The sequence below is a fragment of the Mus pahari genome, chromosome 23 (assembly GCF_900095145.1).
Source record: "Mus pahari chromosome 23, PAHARI_EIJ_v1.1, whole genome shotgun sequence".
Classification (NCBI taxonomy): Eukaryota; Metazoa; Chordata; class Mammalia; order Rodentia; family Muridae; genus Mus; species Mus pahari.
This window is the reverse complement of record NC_034612.1, coordinates 11,259,691-11,261,178: the sequence shown is the minus strand read 5'-3', so window position 1 is coordinate 11,261,178 and position 1,488 is coordinate 11,259,691. Positions and strand designations below refer to the sequence as shown.

The 1,488-nt window shown below is 49.6% G+C and overlaps 1 protein-coding gene across 5 annotated transcripts in view; it reads right to left on the bottom strand.

Annotated features, from left to right (window-relative positions):
• Hectd4 (HECT domain E3 ubiquitin protein ligase 4) overlaps positions 1-1,488 on the bottom strand; it is a 150,583-nt gene that overhangs the window by 62,760 nt on the left and 86,335 nt on the right. For all 5 annotated transcript variants that reach the window (XM_029533784.1, XM_029533785.1, XM_029533786.1 and 2 more), the window contains exons 26-27: positions 570-762; positions 355-459 (exon numbers count right to left, since the gene is read on the bottom strand). In XM_029533784.1, the coding sequence (XP_029389644.1) occupies positions 355-459; positions 570-762 (298 nt within the window). The remainder of the gene's footprint in view (positions 1-354; positions 460-569; positions 763-1,488) is intronic.

The window sequence follows — 1,488 nt, the reverse complement described above, 5'->3', positions numbered from 1 at the left end:
ACTGTGCACACCTGTGCCATAGTGCCTGTGTGGAGGTTAGAGGACAGCTCCTTCCACCATTGATCCTGGGGCTGGAACTCAGGTCACTAGGCTTGGTGACAAACACCTCCACCCACCAAGGCTTTCACCAGCTTAATAACTTCTTTCACCTTTGTACAACACTACCAACCAGTTAAAAACCAATTACTTGTATATCCTAACATATCAATCTAGCTACTTTTACTTAACCTTTTAAGGATGGGTGTGTCCCCGTGTTCAGGTTTCAGGAAGTAGCAGTACTTTCTCGGCACATGCACGTGGCCCGCTGCCCTCTAAGTGGAGCGGCCCCCGTGCTGACTCCCACACCGCACTCACCTCATTAAAATGGTAGTCATAAAAGAAAGGCCTGTTACTCTCCAGCTTCCCCTGCATGGCCTCCTCAGCCTCACTCTGCCACTTCTGCTCCAGCTCAGCCACACTCTAGGAAGATTGACCACACAACAAGTTGGAGATGCAAGACAAAAGGAGGGCAATCTGTGAGCACTTCCTTCAGTTCCCGACAGCGGATTCATGGCTCTGCGCTCACTCACCTGCAGCTGTCTCTCCATGGCATTGAGCTTCTTAAAGGTCTCTCCCATAATTTTACACAATAAGTCATATTCCTCAGCATGTTCTTCTTGATACTGGAAATTGATCAGGGACTGCAACGCGTCAACCAAGTTCAAGTGCTTAATAACGCAGGACACCACCATTTCCTCCATGACATCGGGCTGGATCACTTCTCTGCGGTGACAACGGACATCAGTTAGGCATGTGCTAAGGGAACTTAGCAGTACCAAATGCAACAGGCTGGAAACTGTAGGCTTTGACTCCAACACTGTCTCACTGTAACCTTTGTATTACACTAGAGGAAGAGACAGTGGCACTGCAGACGCTATGTGCTGGCACCCAGCTTAGAATATCAGCTAATAATACTGACACTGGCTGACCAAGCCAAACATCAAAATGAAAGCCCTCTCCCTTGGTGAGATGTGTGTCATTTGAGCTAGAGTCATATCACTGAGGGACAGGTCTAACTAAGACTCTCAAGCAGATGTTCTGGAAGCTGGAGGCTGGCTTGCTGGGTGGGACACTAGGTCTGAGCACCAGAGCCAGTCTGTGGTGGCTATGTAAGGGTCAGGTGAGGCTGCACATGACTGCTGAGGCAGGGGGATACTGGCGTTAGTGGACAGCTAATCACACCAAACAGCAAGTTTCCTTCAGTCTGAACCCGTAAGAGCGTGAAGCTGAGACTGGTGGAGCAGGACACTGCACGTCCCTTGCCTGGCCTCTGTGCACTCAGCCATGGGAACATGTACTCCCACGCTCCCACGTACACAGAATCAAAACAGCTCCAAGGGGAAGGGATTTGTAAGGGTGAAACTGAGAAGGAGGGAAGGAGGGTGTGATCAGGATGTAAAGTGAATTTAAAAGAAAAAACAAAACAAAGCCAACACCCACCCACCCACC